At 40.0% G+C, this 21,619-nt stretch overlaps 1 protein-coding gene across 4 annotated transcripts in view; it reads right to left on the bottom strand.

The window, feature by feature from the left end:
- The window catches only part of UTRN (utrophin), a 356,686-nt gene that overhangs the window by 291,221 nt on the left and 43,846 nt on the right, over positions 1-21,619 (bottom strand). For all 4 annotated transcript variants that reach the window (XM_032102122.1, XM_032102120.1, XM_032102124.1 and 1 more), the window contains one exon: positions 7,999-8,060. In XM_032102122.1, coding sequence (XP_031958013.1) covers positions 7,999-8,060 — 62 coding nt within the window. The remainder of the gene's footprint in view (positions 1-7,998; positions 8,061-21,619) is intronic.

The raw sequence follows: 21,619 nt of genomic DNA, 5'->3' as shown, positions 1-21,619 counted from the left end.
TAACTAGAAACACGAAATTTTCTCATATTAATTACCGTACTTTAAATCAATAAGTATTGAAGGTACATTATTAAATCTAATTTTTCCAATTAATGAATGCCAAAGAGATTGGAAAATAAGAGATAAGCCACCTCTATTTCACATCCTTCTTGGAGATACTGATTCAGACCTCGTAGTCACAACATTAAAACCAGGATGAAAGGTCCTCTCAGTTTCACAGGTAATACACACTGGCTGTCACCAGGAAAGTAACACATTTCATGAAACCATACAAATGACCTTCACCAGCCACTAAGGGAATGCAGCAGACAAGCTCCAGCTGCTCAGAGCAGTGCTGCGAAAAGCCCTGGTTGCCATTTACATCAACTGCCACTTCAGGAACACCAAAGCAACCTCAAAAGACATAGGAAGCAGTACATACTGACTTTCCATCAGATTCTTCTGATCTTCAAATGTCACTTTTATGAAGTTAAGAGTTATTTTAGCTAATTATTTTTAACCAACATATGACAATTTTAAACATCTAATAAGATGCTCAATAAATAAGTCAAAGTAGTAGCAGAACTGCAAAGACCCCTTTCCTTTGAGAATGGGTAAATATTGGACAGGCTGGGCTCTTAAATGAGAGCTTGAACCATTCATAGTGTTCAAGTACATTCCCAGGAAACTCATGGTAACTAGTTTAAACTCAACACAGGAGCAAGAACTACATTTTATCATGACCAATATCAAGTAAGAAGCATGTCAAGTGCTGCTACCTCATAAGGCCAGTACATGGGAACTCAATGTGGGAAACAAATCAGAAAGCAAAAAGGTCATTGCATAAAGTAAACAACCATGTCAACAAATAATCTTGCCAGTTTCTAATTTAAGACCACAGACATAGTTTACAGCAGTATTTTTGTTAAAATGTGATACTTTTTTCCATTCTACTTCCACTCACATTCAGGAGTTACGGGATTTATCATTTATGTATTTATCATACATAAATACTAGCTATACTGTGACAGATATATTTTCCTTGAGTATGCTCTACTCCATGCTGAACATTTCCAAGGAGTTGTGGCATCTCAACACGACACTAGTACCAAAGCTATGAATTCAAATACCAAATAAAACAAATAAATAAAAAGTTACAATCATAAGAGGAAGACACCTTATAGACAAAATTATATATAACTACTGGTGGTCAAAAATAAAACAGTTACAAGCAACTAAATAGCTATTTAAAACCCCAGACTAACAGGGGGTGGCAGGGGGAAGTAAGACTCATCACTGAGATATGCTGGAAATTTTGATTCTACTAGATGACAGACATGAGTTTAAGGAGCAGTAAAGCTGAAAAGCTAAAGATAGTTCAATTCACAGAACACCTAAAATATTTGACTGACAACATGACCAAAGGAAGGAAAATCTAACAGTGCAAATAGCATAGCAAGGCATCAGTAACTCTGCAGATCTTTCTCTCTCCAGTGTATTTATTAATGCATTTACATAAGCTTACATTATAATAACACATTTAATGTAACAATACTAACCTCAGCATGCAATTAAGCTTCATTATGTTATATTACCAGCAGGAGCAGCTGGGACCATGCTTACCACTGTCAGTTATTTCTCTTGTAAGACTGAAAGGTTATCCTTTTATTTATAGTTTTTCAAGCCAGATAACTTCAAATTGTAACTTGGATCCTTAAAAAAAATTGCTGCTAACCAGGCTGACTATTCTCATTAGCTAACAGATAAAGGAACAGACTGGCTTTGGTGCCTCTACTAGGTCCAGCTCTAGTGCCTGAGAAGGTCAGACAAACACTCCAACAACTGATATGGTAACCTAGCTCATGGATCAGAGTCATACTCTATCCCAAACCCAGATCATTAACCAAAGTCAGCAATAATTAAGTCCATATTGCTATACCAAGCTTTCAAGTCCAGCAAGGGAGATGCTGCCCACACCTTGTTCTTAGGGTAGAAGACAGCAGCAGTTGAGAGGAGGGCAGAAAAATGGCAAATTTTTTGCTGTGGCTATAGCTGGGAGAGATCACAAATGCTATGTATTACTGCTTTTACGCTAAAAAGTAGTCATCCTTACCATAACTCATTAGCAAAGAAAAAATTATTTTTGTGCTTCTTGGCTAATATATATCCTAGGCCTAGAAAAGGCCTATTTGGTCTCCTCATAAAAAGAGACTAAGTAGACTAAAAATTGACTTTTTCAAGGCCGGCTCATGCAAACACTATTTCTTTTCCACCCAGATTATTACTCTTTTTCCACCAAGGCTGTGGCTTTTTAAGCTTTGGCCATCTTTGAGTGATGTTACATTTTACAGTTTAATTCAGCATTGAAAAATATCAGAAGCAATTAGACTGTATTTTACCAGCCATCAAGTATTTCCTTGCTTGTGCCACAAAAATTGAACTAGGAAAAGGACTAGACACTACCTTAGCTGATGTCACCTTGCACAGACAAAATTGCCTAATCAATCTTTTTGGTCTCTTTTCTTTCATGATTAATACACTGAACTCCATAATTCTCCTTTTCCCCCAAAAAAACACTTCTGAAATGTCTTTGACCTCAGGTATCTTGGGTCATGAGAAATTAATTATCGTGAATAGGTATGATTTTGTCTTTAAAAAGACTTATTGTAGTTCCTAAGGGTCAGCAGTAGAGCTACAAAATGTCTTCAGAAGTACAGGACCTGACATTTACTATTATGACAAAACAACCCTTGGAGGAAAGCAGAAAATTAAAGAGCAAAATTGGAGGAAAACATCTATTCAGCACACCACACAAAAAGCTAAAAGACTTTGTAGGTAACAAATGAATTAATGCCTGGTCTAATGAAGGATGAACTGTGTTTCAAGATGCATATAAAGCCGTAACATTCCAAAGCACTCCAAGTACAACTCATCAGTTCTCCTACTGGCCTGTCTTCTCTCATCTTTCTTTGGTGTCCTTCCATGGGAGGGGACACATCAGAGCCCAGGAGAGGAAATGCACAGGAGCCCCACACTGAGCACTTGCCTTCTCAAAGGCTATCTTAGAGCTCAGCCCTGGAGGATGCATTCTGCTCCCAAGCTACACCTCCACCTCTTCTTTACTCTAACCCTAAAGTGAAACATATTTTTGGAAGACGACAGAGTAGGAAAAAAAGAGCTTAAGATGCTGTAAAAGTGTGCGATGTCTGGTTTTATCCACACTGGCAGGTCCTGGCCTGGCTCCAAGCCCTGTCAATGTTGGCCAATGCAGATGTCAGGGCACTAGCACAGGACCTGGAGAATCAGAATCACAAACACATGCAGCAAGAACACTGCAAATGCACAAATAAGACTGTATAAGGCTTCTGTACATTAAAAAAAAGAAATTGAGGGCTTGGATTGGAAAGCGATGGGAACACGTGATGGAAAGGAAACGGAGGCCCAGCGCTCAGGCATGCAAGGGCTTTGAATGCAGTTCCTGACACCTTGGAACAATGCCCCAGCTGGCTCCATTCAACAGCCTTACATATCCAAGACTTATAACTGAGGGGCAGGGAAACCTAATGTCATTTTCACGGAATACAGCAAATCTCTGGGCTTTTATGCTCTTTTTGCAGAGCACAACCTTCCTAGCAGTAACACTTTTTTTGCCATCCCTGTGGGAAAACTTCTCAAATGTAATGAAAAAACAAGTCTTTGGTAAAAAGACAGAGCCTCAGTTTGCCCATGCTGGATCTGTGAACTTCCTCTAGTGAGTGACAGCACTAAGTTCCAACAGGCTGTGACAGACCTGACTCCATGGGCCTAAATTAAGTTAGGGCATCATGTTTCTTGTGCTGACTCTGTATTCCACCTGCCAAGATCAGGAATAGCAGAAGAGGAGAGGAACCAATCTAAAAGCAAATTTGGAAAAGTACCACCTTGGAAAATGAGAAAACTAAATCCAGCAAAGACTGAATCCTGCAAGAAGGTAAAGAGAGGGCAAGGTTATGACCACTGAGACAAAGGGAGATGCAAAAATAGGACTGACCACACACGCATCAAATCCCATAAAGGCTGTAGAGGGGAAGTGAAGGGCAGACAGAGCAGGTCTGGAGCTTTGAAAAGAAAAACTGAGTCTTGATGGGAATATATAGTATAGTGACAAAAGCAAAAGTGAATATGAAATAGGCAGGGCAATCAAAATTCCAGATTTGCCAGGCAGGCAAGGCTTCTGACATGAGAAGGTGTAATAGTAAGTGAGGGGAAAAAAAAAAAAAAACCAAAAAACAAAAACCAAACCAGAAACAGGGTCAGAGAGTAGGAGTAAAGAAAGAAAATAGGGCAGAAGAAAATTGTACTTGCAGGGTTCTAAAGTGGGACACAAGACTCCTGAATTCCTTAACATGCCTATCAAGTTTCTAGAAACCTTCTAGAGTTACAAGTGTGAGTATCCAACTACTTTGTTCTGTAATTATAAGCAGAAGCATCAGAGATGCTGCAAGATGGAATGAAAAATCCCAGGCCTGCTGATACAACATGTAAGTAGATAAAGAATGAAACTATTCAGATATTTGGATAAACTAGGGTTGATTTCAAAATCTTTGTTCACTCTCTACCTATGTGAAACAATATATGGGTACCGGAGCACTACATTATCCTGCAGACTTGAATTCAAACTCCACTGTTAGCCAGAATTTCCCCTGTGACTCATCAGAATCATTTAAAACACAATTTTACATGCAATTACTAACTGTGTGCCAGATTAAGAGACTTCCTTAGATGATTAAACCCAGTCCTTGCTGACACAGGCATAATCATCTTCAAGACCCTTTTCTATGCTGATCAAGCTCCATCTGAAAACCAACCAGATATTTTGGATGGTTTGACAGTTTGCAGAAGAATGAACCCTCTGAATTCTGTCATAAGACTCAAGAGTTCTGTTTTATAACAAGAAATGTCAAAGAAATGTCAAATTCTCTGGGATAATTTAGCTAAAGTCTCAGATTGGGCACTCAAAATTAGTACAGGTCTGATGTTTACTTTTCTTTATTTGCAGTTGCTAAAAACCACTGTGACAAGATAGCACTTTTGCACTGCAGAAAGGAGTTCTGAAAATAATATATAGGTATGAACTGGTAACTATTAATGAAGATTAATATAGAAAGGGATAAAGGGATAGAAAACAATGCTACATAGTGTGAAGAACATATATTAGTTATCCATACAACTAGAAGCTTTAATTGGTAAGGCTATACCACAGGGAAACAGCTAAATCTGACTCCTGAAATTAGACTGGACAGAGCAATGGAAAAAATACAGAAAGTAAAAACATTACATGACTTTATAAACATATGCTGAAATGCTCTGCCTCAATATTTATTTGAGTGCAAACTTTCCTATTGGTTAAAGCTTGGTAACAGACTATTTATCTAACAACTTTTATTGCCTTTAATTTTAACAAAATATCCTTCCTACACAGCCATCACAGGCTTGTGAGTTGCAGTGCGTACAGCTCTCCTAAGGTATTTCTACAGTGAGCACTGAGTCTTGGCTGAGTACATTTACTGACCTTAAGATTCAATCCACTTAGAATGTTTGTGCCTTGAGTTCAAACAACACACACAAACAGAATGCATTGTTCTAGCACAGTTTAAACTAAGAGCACAAAACCAAATTACTGTACTGGAAACTACACCAAGAGCTCTGATCTCACTGATCAGGGTACCGAAGCAGGCACCTCACAGCATAACTGAGATCCTTGAAGTGTTTTACTTACCTACCTATTCTCTGATGAGAGAAGGGAAAGACACTGCTCTCTTTGTAGATCCTTTGTAAAACCCTACTGAATTGTCTTAAATCAAACTTGGCATTATGCAATTGCAATTTTAGGATTTTTGTACGCTAAGCTAATTTATAAAGGCTCAACAGATTGCTTTTTATTTGCTTAAATGAAGGGCAAGTACAATATAACTAACATGGAGGGACAAGTAAAATTTTTTGAGTGAAATTTGCAATTCCACACAAAAATTGTTTCCTGCAGTGTAAGTCAGATTACTTTTAACTAACCTCTAAAAGCTCTCTATCCTATTAAGCAGCTAAATCAATCCAGTTCACATAAAAGGAATTTTAAACAACCCAAATGACTTTGTACATACAAAAACTTTGACACAGCAGGACTGAAATCAGTCCCTTAAAAATATAAAGGTACAGTTCAAACTAGACTTTCTTACACGAGGTGATTTCTACTTAACACCATCAATTTCCTTGCAATTTGAACATGCCAGTCTTCATAAATCCGTGTCTTGTCATGCCAAAATAGTCATGCTCAAATTTGAATTGGACATGGAGCAGTCGAGAGTCTGTCCTTTCATAAGAGTCTCTTTAATCATTAACAAGGTTTTCATAGCTTCAGGTGTTTAATGAGCCATGAAGTTACAGAGTTATGAAGCTGCAGTTACTTCAAATCCTATGAGTATCTGACCATATCCTGTGCCAGGGAAATCGAGGAGCTTAGCAGGATCTGTCTGATTACACAGTATAGAAGGAAAGATGCTTTGTAAGATATACCCATGGGTGTCCTAGCAGAATGACTGAAAACAATTTTACCTTCCTCAATACAATGTCCACAGCACTCACAAACAAGTCACCTGGCACATTCTCAGTATGACTGTCATTCATTCTCAGTATCACTGTCATTTCAGTGTTCATGCCATCTTTATGCCAGCTACAGGACTATGAACAGTCCTTTCCTTCTCACCACATTTTCTTTCCTTACGTGATCCTGCCCTGCCTAATGGTCCTCCTGCAGGACCACCACTCCTCTGGGCAGCAGTCAAAAGCTGAGCGTAGAGCAACCAGTTACCCACACACACTCTTCCTCTAAAGAGCAAACTAGCCAAGAATGTATTGAATGAAGAGTGCAGGATATCAGCTTTCAACCAAAACAAACCTAAGCCAAAATGATTCAACCAAGGCCACAAGCCTTGCATTGCCCAGTGTCCTGTTGCACGAGAAGGAAAGGAAGGTAAAAATTCCTTACATTGCTGATCAAGAACTCCAGAAGGGCAGAGCTCCAGAAGCAGCCATTCACTACTAAAGCACTTTAGCAGCTTTATTTGAGGAGAAAAAAAAAACCAAAAAAAAACCAAAAACAAAAACAAAACAAAAAAAGAAAAAAACAACCCCAAACCAAACCACACATCCCTTCCTTCTATATTTATATCTGCTTTTAGGATTTCACATTCATGCCCCTTTTCAATAAGGGCACACAAAATAGTAGTTACCCCATTTGTAGCACCACACTAGCTAGAAAAAACATGAGATTTCCCTGATAATATCCCAGGTTCTTTCACAAATTCAAACCATGAAGTAGGAAAACTTTCCACAGACACTATGCTTCTGGGCAAAGTGTCATTTTTTCCCTATCAGAAGAACAGTGTAAAAAGCAGGCTTTAAATAGCATTCCAAAGCAAACTTCACTTCCTTTCTCACCCCAAACCATTAAAGATCCACAGTAAGTTTCAAGCCAGTAAAGAGAATTAAAATGAGAAATGTACAGCATAAGAGCCAAGGAAAATTCAAAATGAGCAAGTAATTATATAAAATTTCAGTCAAGACTCTTGTAGTAACACCAAGTGGCTTCAACTAGAGGTTTGCAGAGTGAGCAAAGCCAACTCAGTAACAGAATAAACACAGTAATGAAGGTTCAAAATCTGCTGCAATGCACTCTGAAAACTGCATGTAGAAATCAACTAAACCAAACCAAAACTAAACAAAACCAAACAGACATGCTCATGCAAAAAACTGTTCTAATATATTAACAAATAGACTTACATTTTTTTCTTAAAATATAGTATCAAATGTTTATGTGCATGAGGAAATTGAGGGAGCAAACACTACAGTATTTTATCTGTTTTCACTCCATACTGGCATCTTACTAGGAGTATTCAACTAGAGTAAGAGCAAAGCATGTTTAACCAAAATTGTTCTAAACAGTGAATCAAACAAAATAAAGTAGTATATCCAAACCAACATTACCTTGGAAAATCGAGCATTTATCCATTTTGTAAAGGTTTTTTTCTGTACATCATTGTGTTCATCTGGAGAGAGAGAACAAGAAAACAATGAGTAAAAATGCATTCTTCTTACTCCTAGATTGTTCAATACAGGTCACATTAAACACTGTCCTGAAAAGTGGGAGAATTTTTTGCCTAATCTGTCAATAAAGCTGTTCAACCATCCACAACACTTTGGTACTTGCAGAGTCACACAAATGTTTTGCCTTTGCTAGTAACCACAGCAGCTCCTTTGCAGTAGAATCAGCCTCACAGCACCTCCCAAGCGGGTTTCTGATGCAAAAAATTCACAAGCTCCCCATCTGGTGAAAACAACCTATGAAACCATGGGCTTTTAATTAACAGACTTTGTCAACACCTTTTTGCCTGAATGCATTACTCCAAAGGGTGCCAAGGCCTAAGTATTCAAGCTTCTGATGCAGATAATAGCCTCCTTCGGTACACAGCACAGCTACTGTGGGAGCAAAGCTGCTGGAACAACCCTTGAAAGCACTTGCAGCCTTACCCACCCTCAGCCTGGTTTTGCACCTGGATTCAGAACCATGTTAGCGATCAGTCACAGACAAGTTCAGCTGAAGCGTGGGAAGGGCTGCTGAGCCCTTCCCGTCAAGTGCCCTGCCGGTGTGACACCAAAGTACCACCACCTAGGGTCTGGGAGACAGCCAGGAGGACCCAGCAGGACAAGGAGGAAGGGCAGGCAAGTGCCTGTAGGTCAAGAGGGAGGAGCAGTGGCCTCCAGCTGTGCAGAGAGACAGCTTCCCAGGATGCTTAAGGAAGCCATTTAGGAGTCACCGGCAATTTTACAGAGCCGGTCCCACTAAACCAGGGTGAGTCACCTCCAGCACAGGACACTCCTGCCTGTATCACAGGACACATCTTGGGTAAATTGCACTGAGCACTGCTAAAGGTGAGCCTATGCTTCATCACCTGTACCTAAATGACAGTGAAATAACTGCTGACAACCAGACTAGGCAAAGGGGGTTCATCCAGCATGGATTTCATCACCTGTACCTAAATGACAGTGAAATAACTGCTGACAACCAGACTAGGCAAAGGGGGTTCATCCAGCATGGATTTCCAGGTCTGCTTGCTGCAGACAAAATACATACATACATGCATGCAGCCTGTCAAAGGCTTTAACCTCCAAATCCCTGCACAGACCACAGCCAGGGCAGTCAGTGCCTTACACCAGGCAAACTGCTTGACAGCTGCAGCCCAGATCAGGAGTCTCTGAGTGCCCTTCAAGACTCCACCAGCTTCTTGGCAGATCAGTCTAGAGATACCCTCCAGGCAACCACAACACGCTGCTGTCTGGAACACTCTCTTGCAGAACCTCTTGGTGGCAGCTGGCATCAGTCTTTCCAGACTCCATACCACAAAGCAGCACAACACGATAGTGTTCAGACTAACAGTCCCTGCACTTGGAATGAAGCCATAGAAAAAAAAGCCCAATTGCAACTCAAATTTTCTACTTCACACAATCGTGAAGATTCATGCAGTCTGAAGCAATATCAGGTTATGATTAAAAAGCACCACTTACAAGATCATATACCTCAGCAGCAACTGAGACTGTTGTACAATAAAGTTTTAGCAATAAAATTCAGATGTTTATTTTTAAAAATCACAGAAGACAACCAGAATATTTCTTTATATAGATGACCTCAACATTTCTCATTTCTGGCCTGACATGCACCTGAAGCTGATACCATCCATGTATTCACATCTAATATCTAGCCAGAAAGCTGTTACACACAGAAACCAACGACCAGGTATGCTTTACCTAACAGCAAGGAATAGTGGCTACAGCTCGGCCCAGATACAAGAAGTCACATCGGTAAGAAATGAAGTTAAATGAAACTTAAACTGTATTAAATTGTTCATATCCATTTAAAATAAACCCTCAGCTCTGGGCTTCTTCTAGGCTACAGCTGAAAAACCTGCTTGGGACACAAAGGGTGCATGTCAGCCAGGAGCCATTGCTTCACCCTTCTATGCCTCTCCTCTTTGGCAGCTAAAGCTGATCCAACAGACTCTACTCTTGAGTCACACCTTGAGCTCAACCAGACATCAAAGACAGACCAATGCATGAAAAGATTTTTCTGAGGAAGATTCAAGATACCTGTGGCAGCTGCACAGCATGTCATGCTCAGAACATTGAAACTCAAGGTGCTGTTTCAGGGGAGTATAATTATCTAAGAAATCTTGTTAACCCTGTCTTTTCCCCTCAGTGGCACAGATCTCCTTGCCATCAAAGACATATAGAACCAAATAACTCTCTGGTAGTTCCTAAGTATCCATCTCACAGGAGCCTGGCAGACAAGATGAAACTCAGGAAAAAAAAAAAAAAAAAAAAAATTTAATCCATTTTTTCCCTACAAGTCTGTTTTCTTTTTTCCCTTTTTAAGACACAGGAATGGACTAGATTGGTCCAACTGCCACTGTTGGACCAATATTTTCTATTAACATTAATTGAAAACAACATTTGTATTGAACATAGTGAGATTTAAACATGATTCTCTTTTTAAATATCATCTATTAACATGTCTGCCCCTTTTGTGCCAACACCCGCAAGTACACAGCTGTGAATGATGATGTTTTCCTAAGGCTGCATCTGCCTTTTTCCTTCCTTAACCATCTGAGAGAATGAAGAGTAACACCATAATTTGAGGTATCACATTCTTCTAACATTATTACTCCTTAGCATGACAAAGGCAAAGAACAGAGAGGCCAAAAACAGTTGTATGACTGTGTAAAAGGAGAGCAACCATTATGAAAAGGATCTTGGATTTATAAATCCTGTGCAGTAGAAGCTCTAGACACCCCACTCTTGGAGAGTTCAGCCCCTTCCCCAAGCACACGAATGGCAGGAGGTGACAGCTCTCCTCAGCATTCACCAGCTTCAGCCTGCCAGGACTCCCCCAGCAGGCCTTGCTCCTACACCTGCTTGCTAGGTGTGCTGCAGTAGCATGCACGGCTCGCTAAAATCCAGCGCCTTTTCTCTCTCTTTTCAAAAAGAGGGTTTTCTAGGAAGGGGAAGGAAAAAAATCCACCAAACCCCACATCTTTGATCAATAGAAACTACTTAGTCTTGGTAAAAGGTTTGGTGAACAAAGGAATACAAATGTATATACCCCTACTATCTCCTAAGGAGCAGAGCATCTTTTTTTCTTAAGCAAGGAATGAGAACCACCACAACTCCCATCTTCCTAAAACATCCTAGTCAGTTATAAAATTCATAGACAACCCTTGCCAGTCAGGCTCTGCTTTTATGTTTGCTTTATAAAAGCCTCTGAAACTCAGATTTTTGTAATTGACCATTACAGACATGGTTGTGTCAAGCTTTCTGCTACAAACCCCTGCAAAAAAAAAAAAAAAAAAAAAAAAAAAAAAACAACAACAACAACAAAAAAAAAAAACCTGAAATGTTGGTGCTTTGATAGCAACAGTGACAAGTTATTTTATCCCCCAAAGTAATTTTCTTTAGATTCCTACAAGTCTGTAAGGCTAACCCCCAGAGGCTGGCATTATGATCTGGATAACAAATTAGCCACATTCAGTCAAAAAAAAAAAAATCACCATTCAACAAAGCACACAGTAACCCAGCCAGTCAACTTCTCACACAAGACATTAAAAATGTCAACAAGTTACAGCCCAGTGAGAAACAAATTCACCAAGTAGCTAAAACATTTGTTTCCTTTCACACTGCTGCAGCCTGACAGTGAAAGCCAAAGGACTGACTCAGGGCCAAATTCTGCTTCATTACCTACCATTTCCTCTGGCCAACGTGGCTGTGCCTGCCCTCCAGTCACTTAATGGACTAGTAACAGAATGTCAGAACAGTTTGTTCCTTTAAGAGGAAATAAAAACAAACCTAAACACACACACAAAAAAAATATTAAACTCTTGTGATGACAAAAGAGAGAAGAAAAGCTTCCTATCCCGGATGCCTGTTTGCCGAAGCCTGCTTGTTACACAAGATGATGTATGTCCACCCAACTGGAGTACGCTCTAAACAACCGGCTCCTGTGATCAGATGCCCAGGCTGTGTCCTGGCACTCAGTCGCCCCCAAGAGCCACTTTTGTAGCCTTACATACATACCTCCTCCACCCACAACACTGTCCTTTAATTTCGTTTAGGGCACCTTGAAAACACAGTTCAAGTCCAATCTATTACCTGGTGAATATCATGTTGGAGAGCAAAAAGGAATCTAAATTATCTAAAAATAGAGGTAAAAACAAAAGCCTCACTGGACTGCGGTTCGTCCTCTACTCAACCTCTGTTTCGTACTGAAAGAGAAGCTTCTTATTTCCCCCAAAACACATTAAATGCTTGTATGACAGAACTGTGTTATTTAGCTTTTGAAAGACAGAAGTTATCACACCCAAAACAGCTGGCAGAACAGCACTATAATGAAAGTGCCCTGGAGAAGCATAGGCTTGATTGGCAAATAAAGTACAGAAATTGCCCAACCACTCCAGCGCACATTACCAAGGGTCATCTCACATTTTAAGACTTAAATTTGCCTTCACCACCTCATTATTTAGGTTCTCAGCAAAGGAATTTAGAAATAAAAGAAGGAATTAGCCTGTGGGTTTCAATTAAGACACTTGGAATGTAACGAAGTTAGAAACATCTCTTTGCCTAAGCCTTTAGGCAGTCGGGAGTATCTCTTGTAGATACCACCCTACCCAAGACTCGCACACCTATGAAACCCTGACAACAGTAACAAAAAAAGGGATAAAGGTTTGTATTTCTGGACAGAAAAAGCATTTTGAAAGCAGCTATCTTTTAGTCAAGCTCAGACTAATTCATATAGCAAAAGACACAAAATAAGCGTCTAAAATTTCAGCATGGAAACCAACATTTTTTATCTTTTTAAGTTTTTTAGTTTTTATCTTTTTAAGATCATAGTTTAGTCTTTTTAAAGGAACAAAAAGCAAAAGTTGAGATTGTTCTGCAGATTCTCTCTTCTCTTGCAACACCATGGTAGAAAAAAATAGCTCCAGCAACACATAATTCACTTGTAAACTTTCACCTTTGTGCTGCAATTTTAATTTCTGCAATCAGTGGTATGCACAAAGCTTTCCCTCATTCCTTTTCCTTCTCTCTCCAAACTTCAGCAGCTAGGCAAAACCAGAGTTATATTAATAGTGCATCTAACAAAAAAAAAATCTGCCTACAGCAACTGGCACACAAAATGCAGTTGCCCAAATTGTAAGTTTCCTGTAGAAACCAAACTATGAAATATAAACATTACCAAAAAAAGACTAAAGCAAAAAGAAAAGTCATGCGCCTCACCACCTGGTGTTTCCCAACAGCAGACACCACCAAAAACAAGACACCATAGACGAGTAACAAGGACCACCCCCTAGTTCTACCAAAATGTACTGGAAGTTTAAGCTAAATTGTGTTTACTTCACAACAAAAAAATCCCCCAGCAACTGATAACCTAGAGGAAGGCATCCTCACAGCTGAAGGAATATTAAAATAGCTGTTTCCATACCTCCCAACAAAAGCAACCTAACATGCCATGCTGTGGTCTCAGCACATTGGAATGATGATTAAAAGGGAGGTATAGATAACCAAGCTCTCAGGAGACAGAAATAATGCCCAACACGGAGCCTGACAGCCCACACTGGTCAGCCAGTGACCCTGCTGATTTCACGGGATGACAGTGCAAACCCAAGAGCTGCAGGCAGTGTCCCAAGGCTGCTCCAGAGTTGCAGGCAGTACACAAAGCGCTCCAGCAACCCCACGTCACTCCAACAGCCTGCAATGACCCACTAACACCAGGTCAAAGTAAGCAGTGTCAGCTCCCAGTGCAAGACAGCCCTGTGAAGCTTTCACATACAATCCAAGTACACTTGAGCACATATTTCACAAACTGCCCAGCACATGGAAAGAAGAAAAAGGCAGGTAACTCCTGCCCAAAATCTGGCAAAGAAGATGTTTCTAAGCACACAAACAGGAAAGCACTTTAAGAAAAAAAGACAAAGTAAATTTATGAAGACAAATAAAATCACAAACTAGATTTACTACAGCTGGTTTTGTTATGAGCACAGATCAGGTCTTTGAATTTCTAAGTGGTTATAAAGAAAACAGAATCATTTTCCACAAGTTGGTGTTAGCCATCTGCTCCTTTTTCTCTGCCCGAGTTAGGACTATTATTAGGCTCACTTGCACTTGTGGATGTGATTCACAGGATATAAGGTCAGAGGGATCACTGTGATCAACTAGCATAATCTTCTGCATAACAGAAGAGCCATCCCCACAAAAAGCCCATCTGCATACCAGAAGGAAGCAGAGACAACAGATACCAGAGACCCTGCACAGGCACAAGTAAACAAGATTTTTAGGACAGAGAAGGAAGCCAAGCCATAAACTGTATCTATGCAAGTAGCTCTCCTAGTTATGGCAGTTTCAAATCAGGCAGACATCACAAACAACCTTCTTTGAACATCTTCACAGTACAAGAGACAATGTTATTTTGTTCTCTGTGACAGGCAGGTAAAGACAGTAGTTATTCACAACACTAAGTTTTTCTGCCCACTCATTCCAGAGTCTCTTCTATCCCAACTCTTAGTCAGAGGTTTTCCTATTTTTCTTTTCCAACAACCCAAAGGCTGCAATCCTAACACCTCCTCATTCCCTGTCTTTTCACTCCAAATATTAAAACCTTTCCTGATCCATCCCCTCAGAGCTGCCTCTCTTTTACCCAAGCTCCTAGAGTCTACCATCATTCCTTTCTAAAACTCTCTAGGTCAACAGCTTATCACAGACAGAACCCAAATTCCTGAGATTCAAATAGTAATACCTGGCTCCTACATATTACTACATGCTCCAATTTCCTAAGTAGAACACAAAGAATGCTTGGCCTCCTATACATCAGTGGATGTCCCACTAGTGTCAGCTCCTCCCACCTCTTCTCTGCCCTCTCACTGCAACTCCCACCCCATCCCAGCACACAGGTACAGGGTACAGGTAATTCGGTATGTACCTGGTTGTTCCTTCACATGCTGACTGGCATATTTGGCTGGTATGTTCACATATCCTCTAGGTGCTTAATTAGCTTTATAACACACAATTAGGTTTATTAAACTTCCACTAGTTACTACAAGTTGAACTAGTTGTGATGGGGAAAAAAAAATATGGAAAGACTAGTTTAATCAGAGTATCCTACTTTCCTTGTGAAAATGGATTAAATTAACAGATTTCAAAAAATTGTATGCTGTTAACATTTTCAAAATCACAAGTGCTATTTAGATGTTTCTGAAAGGAAGTTAACCAAGCATCTCTGGATACAGACCATATAGGACCCATTTCAGTGACAGCGGTGTGCAGAGTAGAGTTACTTAAAAACAAACGGAATTTATAACCCCATGGAATTTAAGTCTTTCCTAGCAGTCCAGCGTAGAAGACAATCATAACGTAACACCTTGAGCAGCTGAGTTATGCAAAGTCAAGGTGTCAGCTTTCTGGGTTTGATTGCTTCAAACCTCTAATGGTATTTAGAAATCTTGCCTAAAGACCAAAAAAATAGCATATGTGTGCAAAAAAAAAAAAATTAAAAATCACACGTTTTCACAGTTGTATTTCATCTACGGAAGGTAATAAAAAAATAAACATTTCAATGATAATTAACTCAGAAATTAAGAAAAAAAAGTAAAGAAGTGTCTTTACAAAGCCTTAACACACTATCTCTTGGAACAAGATTTCTAGACCAAAAACCCCAAATACAATGAACACATAGTTTATACAGCCATTGCACTTTCATAAGTCTTATAATCACTGTAATATCAAAGAAGTTCTCTGGCAATTTTATGTGGCTGTCTCAAGGACTAAGCAAGCTTCCACCTGTATGAATCCACTTCTCTTTGCACTGTTCCTAGAAAGTTTAGTAAAATTTTGGATTGAAGTGTTTTTATAGAAAGTACAGCGTGGTAGAGGTCAGAAGGCATCTATGGAGATCATTTGTCTAATCCAAGCCCCCAGTCAGAGCATGTTGCCCAAGGCCGTGTCCAGTCAGATTTCTAACATCTGCAGTGACAAAGACTTCACAACCTCTCTGAGCAACCCAAGACAGGGTTTTAACAAAAACAGAGTTTCCCGTGTTTCAGTTTGCTCCCATTGCCTCTTGTCTTTTCAACGGCCTCACTACCTTCTTCGCACTATCTCGTCAGATATTTATAAACTTCAGTAGCATCACTTGGATTTTGATCTTTTTCTTCTGGCTGAACAGGCCCAGCTCTGTCTTTCCCCACAGGAGAGATGTTCCAGTCCCTTCATCATCATTGTGGTCCTCACTCCGGTATGTTCACATCTCTCCTGTACTGGCGAGCCCAGAACTGGACCAAATACTCCAGGTGTGGCATCACCAGCACTGAGTAGATGGGAGCACATCCAAGAATGTGCAGCATGCTCATGCCTAAAGGAATGACAGAAAGGAAGCAAGCTCCTTTTTCACAAACTTGCCAGCAGTATCCCCAGGTAGCCAAGAAGGCCAAGGGCATCCTGGCCTGTGTCAGAAAGCCTGGCCAGCAGATCATACAGTGATCATCTCCCTGTACCTGGCACTGATAACATCACATCTCAAATCCTGTGTCCATTTTGGGCCCTGCACTACAAGACGGACATTGAGGTGCAAGACTGAGTCCAGAGAAGGGCAACAGTGAAGGTTTTAGAACTCAAGTCTTATAAGGAGCAGCTGAGGGAGCTGGAGTTCTTTACCCTGGAGAAAAGGAGAGTCAGGGAAGACTTTATCACTCTCTACAACTGCCGGAAAGGAGGATGTAGCCATGTAGAGTTCAGTCTCTTCTCCCAGGTAACAAGTGACATGGCAAGAGGAAATGGCCTCCAGTTGCATCAGTGGAGGTTTAGACTAGATATTAGGAAAAACTTCTTCACTGGAAGGGTGGTCAAGCATTAGGACAGGCTGCCCAGGGAGGTGCCAGAATCACCATCCCTGGAAGCATTCAAAAGGCATGTGAACATTTAGCAATATGGTTTAGTGAAAAGCTAAATAATTTCATTTAACAGACTACATATTAGAAAGCTTCTACACACTTCTGTCCAGCTTACAACAATTGACTAACACATTTCATTCTTCACAATTAAGACTCCTACCCAGTGATGGTACCTTATATATTCCTGGGCAGGCAATGCTTGGAAGACAGAAGTGGAAGAAACTGTTGCATACCCATCTTGACAACAAAGTTAAGCTCAGTCTTTACAGAAATCAAATAGACAAAGGAAGTTCAAAAAGGCATAAATTGTTTATTTTGTTTCCAGACAGGCCAAGTTTGAGCTTCACTGGCTATTCCATTATTTTGTCAAGGATCAGTCACTGATGCCAGTAAATTATTTACCTTAGCCTATTAACCTTTGCAATTATTAAGATGAAACCTGAAACATAGAAGGTTTAAAGGAAGCCCCTAAAATTCACATGGTATAGTAGTGCTCTAAAGATGAAGCAGCCAAAAGCAAAAAGAATAAACAGGATAACTGAAGAATTTAAATCCAAAATATTTTTTAGTGCAAATTACACCAAATACTCTCATTTCTATCCCTAAAATAATCCAGCAAGTTCATTACAGAAATGGTCACCATAAGTTTGCCTGCTTTTAGCTTCGCATGACCAACCCAAAGTATGTTAAGTGTCTTATACTGTCACCCAACCCTAGTGAGGAAGATTAAGTGAAAGGCAAGTCCAACCCTTGAGATAAATTATTTCCTTTCCCAGTTACATGCCTGTGCTGGCCAAGGAATATTGCACCACTGGGGAAGGGGGAACACCTTTGTGCAGAAACTGAAATGCTAAGCAAACCTTTGAGCATTTTGTCCATGACAAAATTACTGTTCTTCCTCTAGAGGTAACAGTCATAAAGGTGTCTTAGCCACTTTGTGTTTTCAGTGAGACATCTTAATGGAGAAAAAATAAAGGAGAATTGGAGTACAGTATTATGAATGGTCCCTTCTTATGGCTTCTGGCAAACATAAAATTTTCTTTTGTCATTTGATCAGAACAGCAGTAAGTTGAGGCACTGCTAATCCTATATCCTAATTAAACTCTCATTTCCTTCCCTGGCTTACTCATTAATTAGTCCCCAAAGCTGAACCCCCTCCTGATTAAGTGCTTTGAAAGCACATAAATTCTGTTTGGGAATAGCAGGACAAATATCTGGAACACATTAAACCAGGTATTTATGCAATCAGTTAAGCCACTGACCACCAGTGTGAGCTCACTGAATACCTTCCACTTCAATATAGAAACAGTGTGGAAAAAACTGGAGAAGATAGCCCACTCTCATAAGACTCCACCTGGAGTACTGCTTCCAGCTCTGGGGCCCCCAGCACAGGAAGGACAAGGACCTGTTGGAGCAGATCCCAGAGGAGGCCACAAAGATGATCTGAGGGCTAGAACATCTCTGCCATGAAGGTAGGCAGAGAGAGTCAGGGTTGTTCAGTTTGGCAAAGAGCAGCCTTCCAGTAGTACTTAAAGGGGGGCTACAAGGAAGCTAGGGAGGGAGACTGTCAGGAAGTACACTAATAGGACAAGGAGTAAATGTTTGAAAGGGAAAGAGTATATTTAGATCACATATAAGGAAGCGATTCTTTGCTATGAGGGTGGTGAGGCACTGGAACAGGTTGCCCAGAGCAGCTGTGGATGCCCCATCCCTGAAAGCGTACCAGGCCAGATTAGATGGGGCTTTGAGCAACCTTGTCTAGTGGAAGATGCCTCTGCCCACAACAGGGGGTTTGGAACTAGATGGTCTTTAAGGCCCCTTCCAACCCACACTGTTGCATAATTCAATGAAAATACAGCAACAGAGCAGTCAAAAGGAGACCAACCAAAGTTCAAAGCCTACCAAGCATTTGGCAGAACCTGAGCTATAAGCCTTCAGCTGCCAATCATTTAGGCAAAGGATTACATGTACACATCCCATTCCCCATGCTTGTATTACTTAATGACAAGTTTTTAAGAGAATTGTGGTAGAACCTGTGCAATTGTAGCATTTGCTTACTGTCACTCTAACATATCAAGCGGGTCTGTGTACAACTTGGAATAGACACATAACCTTTACCTTTGTAGAAACTGGCTAAACAACAAAAAGATCACCTAATAAAAACAGATAATTACATGTCATATTAATACTGCTGCCTCTGGCAACTATTCCAGTAGATCAGTCACACAGGTATAATCCTGTCCTGGGTGCATTTTCAGAGAGGGTTCTTTTGCATGCCTTCCCAGTGCTAAGGAGTCAGGCAACAAGCAGGCCCAGGATTCATTTTTTTGCCCTCTACCAAAGGTCAAGGTCCCTACAGCAGACAGGTGGTGTCTATGTCTCAGTGAGGATAGAGTTTGTAGCTTGAATGTTGCTAGCCTGAGGACCAAAATTATGATAATCACCAGTGAAACTAGAAAAATTAGGGTACTAGTAAAAACTGGCTAAAAAAGAAGAGACAAGTTTATGGAGTTAAGAGTCCACAAAAAGACAGCTATACTTCATGGTTGAAGAGGTGCCTGAACTGCAAACCAAAATAGGAAAATAAGGTAATTTAGAGGAAGCACCATTAAAGATGTGCTTATGGAAGAAGTATAAGCGCAGGGTATCTACCTGTGGACACCACTACAGGCAATGATGAGGAAATGGTGACAACTGCATGGCAGATCAACTCTCTTTGCCAGCAAGAAAGGCAGGCTATACAGCAAACCAAAATACCAAGTACAGCCTCTGCAGCGGACAAAAGCATTTGATGCAATGCAAAATAATCATTTCCTCAACTGAATGGTTTATCCTGAAACTCAGAACACTTGGTCTGGTATTTTTTTAATCAATAAAAATACTTATACCTTTCCAGTGTCATAGTAGACTAAGAAATAATAAGATCAGTACTTAACCCCCACCCCAGAAAAAGCCAGGACAAGATCACCTTTGCTGGGCCACATAAGGCAAGGAGGAAATTATTCTAAGGCTTTGACACTCCCACCCTCACCCCAACTCAGAAATAAAAGCTATTTGCAAATAGTGTCAAATAATATCTCTAGCTACAAACGCTTTTACAGAATAAGTACTTCCTAATCTCCCAAACTGCATGCTATAAGCATAGCTAGAACAAGAGCTGTGCTTAAAGTTTGGGGTCAGTACAACACCCCAGTCTGGTTACCTCTCAGCACCTTCTCTGCACATCCCCAGTTCTCCAAAGAGCCAGGCACACATTAGTTTTGTCAGACCTAGCCATGCAAACACTCCCAAGTACCAGACAGCTCTGGTGAAGCAAAGCCCAACTGCTCAGCATATTTGGGCAGGTTGTGAAGGGTCTACATTGATGCACAATTGCTAAGAGTAAAGGGTCAAAAGAGGGAAAGAAAAGAGATGGGGATAAAGCAAAGACATACTCCCAAAAGCATACAGAGACTGGCTCTCTACGAAAGAAAAGAAACTCATGTGGTTCCCCAAAGGGGTTAAGAGAAGCCTGTTTTCTATTTAACATGTATTTGCACTTCTGAGTGAGAAAGCTACTGCAACAAATTAACTTCATACACATTTACAAGAATTTCAAAGTCTCAATAAAATGATGCATTTAATTTACCACAAACTATAAAGCTCAGCAGTGAAAAAAAACCAGCAATGCATTCCACACTCTTTAGGTTATGCAGATAAATGTAACACCTCAATGATGGTAAAAAAAGAAAGATTCTTATTTCTGAAACAATAACATTACCTTCAAAGAACAAACAAGTGGTATGAACAGGGTCAAATAAACAGAACAAATCACAAGGTCATCTCCTAAGGATGCTGCTATCATCATATGACTCGCCTTTGAATATTTATCTTTGTGTACTATAAACTACATGAGGAGGAAAAGTGGGGAATGCATTTAGAAAGTATTTTTAACTCAATCTTTAAAATTCATTCCTACAGATTAAAAAGCAAAAAAGATTTACCTTCAACACTCTGCACTGCTAACTATGACAAATAACTTCAGTATTTCTCACAGTCTTACTTGCATCACACAAGGCAAAACTAAAAGCAATGTGATTGATGAAATTTGCTACAACTTTTAAGTTGTCCCACTTTAACATATCATTTTAAACCATTGTAACATAAATACATTTGAAAACCTTAACAGCTTTAATATTAAAGTTATTACAAGATTTTTCTACAGCTGTTTGTTTCTTTGAACAACAGTCCTAAAAACTAAACCACAAAACCACTTATTTTTTTAAGAAACACCATAAACACTTTTTTCATCCCCAACACAATGACATAAGAAGCTTAACTCACATAACACAGATTAGACCTTCATATCTGAAGATCTCTAATTTCACTTGATGTTGACTACAACTTCCAATTTTCCAAAGTATTGCTACATTAAGGCTACTCTTTTAAAATTACAATATTTTCTTGTCCAGAACACACACGCAAAGCAGCAGTACAAAAAAAGAATAAAACTTTTTAAACTGTGAGAAACAGTAGTAAGGATGTACAGAAGGGCATATGAGCTCATGCACACTGCTGTCTGAAGATCATGGAGCAAGTTGCAGTACAGTGTTCATTTTTCAGGCTGTCCTCCGCTGACA

The sequence above is a fragment of the Corvus moneduloides genome, chromosome 3 (genome assembly GCF_009650955.1).
Source record: "Corvus moneduloides isolate bCorMon1 chromosome 3, bCorMon1.pri, whole genome shotgun sequence".
Taxonomy (NCBI): Eukaryota; Metazoa; Chordata; class Aves; order Passeriformes; family Corvidae; genus Corvus; species Corvus moneduloides.
Note: the sequence above shows the minus strand (reverse complement) of the source record. Positions and strands in the feature narration are given on the sequence as shown.